The sequence below is a fragment of the Protopterus annectens genome, chromosome 15.part0, assembly GCF_019279795.1.
Source record: "Protopterus annectens isolate FY-2018-M chromosome 15.part0, PAN1.0, whole genome shotgun sequence".
NCBI lineage: Eukaryota > Metazoa > Chordata > Ceratodontiformes > Protopteridae > Protopterus > Protopterus annectens.
In genome coordinates, this window is record NC_056749.1 from 61,671,666 (window position 1) to 61,673,298 (window position 1,633).

The 1,633-nt window shown below is 41.9% G+C and overlaps 1 protein-coding gene across 1 annotated transcript; it reads right to left on the reverse strand.

Annotated features, from left to right (window-relative positions):
• Positions 1-370: 370 nt before the first annotated feature.
• LOC122789786 (histidine-rich glycoprotein-like) lies at positions 371-1,345 on the reverse strand. The gene has a single exon (XM_044057228.1). The coding sequence runs from the start codon at positions 1,343-1,345 to the stop codon at positions 371-373; it is 975 nt and encodes a 324-aa protein (XP_043913163.1).
• Between the last annotated feature and the right edge of the window lie 288 nt (positions 1,346-1,633).

Here is a 1,633-nt window from a genome sequence, read left to right on the forward strand (position 1 = left end):
CTATCCTCATAGTAATGTCCATGCTCTGAAGGCACTTTAGTGTTTGTATCTTTTGGATAGTGTTTTCCCCATCTCCTATCCTCATAGTAATGTCCATGTTCTGAAGGCACTTTAGTGTTTGTATCTGGTGGATAGTGTTTCCCCATCTCCTATCCTCATAGTAATGTCCATGCTCTGAAGGCACTTTAGTGTTTGTATCAGGTGGATAGTGTTTTCCCCATCTCCTATCCTCATAGTAATGTCCATGCTCTGAAGGCACTTTAGTGTTTGTATCTGGTGGATAGTGTTTTCCCCATCTCCTATCCTCATAGTAATGTCCATGCTCTGAAGGCACTTTAGTGTTTGTATCTGGTGGATAGTGTTTTCCTCATCACCTATCCTCATAGAAATGTCCATGCTCTGAAGGCACTTTAGTGTTTGTATCTGGTGGATAGTGTTTTCCCCATCTCCTATCCTCATAGTAATGTCCATGCTCTGAAGGCACTTTAGTGTTTGTATCTGGTGGATAGTGTTTTCCCCATCTCCTATCCTCATAGTAATGTCCATGCTCTGAAGGCACTTTAGTGTTTGTATCTGGTGGATAGTGTTTTCCCCATCTCCTATCCTCATAGTAATGTCCATGCATTGAAGGCACTTTAGTGTTTGTATCCGGTGGATAGTGTTTTCCCCATCTCCTATCCTCATAGTAATGTCCATGCTCTGAAGGCACGTTAGTGTTTGTATCTTTTGGATAGTGTTTTCCCCATCTCCTATCATCATAGTATTGTCCATGCTCTGAAGGCACTTTAGTGTTTGTATCTGGTGGATAGTGTTTTCCCCATCTCCTATCCTCATAGTAATGTCCATGCTCTGAAGGCACTTTAGTGTTTGTATCTGGTGGATAGTGTTTTCCCCATCTCCTATCCTCATAGTAATGTCCATGCTCTGAAGGCACTTTAGTGTTTGTATCTGTTGGATAGTGTTTTCCCCATCTCCTATCCTCATAGTAATGTCCATGCATTGAAGGCACTTTAGTGTTTGTATCCGGTGGATAGTGTTTTCCCCATCTCCTATCCTCATAGTAATGTCCATGCTCTGAAGGCACGTTAGTGTTTGTATCTTTTGGATAGTGTTTTCCCCATCTCCTATCATCATAGTATTGTCCATGCTCTGAAGGCACTTTAGTGTTTGTATCTGGTGGATAGTGTTTTCCCCATCTCCTATCCTCATAGTAATGTCCATGCTCTGAAGGCACTTTAGTGTTTGTATCTGGTGGATAGTGTTTTCCCCATCTCCTATCCTCATAGTAATGTCCATGCTCTGAAGGCACTTTAGTGTTTGTATCTGGTGGATAGTGTTTTCCCATCTCCTATCCTCATAGTAATGTCCATGCTCTGAAGGCACTTTAGTGTTTGTATCTGGTGGATAGTGTTTTCCCCATCTCCTATCCTCATAGTAATGTCCATGCTCTGAAGGCACTTTAGTGTTTGTATCTGGTGGATAGTGTTTTCCCCATCTCCTATCCTCATAGTAATGTCCATGCTCTGATGGCACTTTAGTGTTTGTATCTGGTGGATAGTGTTTTCCCCATCTCCTATCCTCATAGTAATGTCCATGCTCTGAAGGCACTTTAGTGTTTGTATCTTTTGGATAG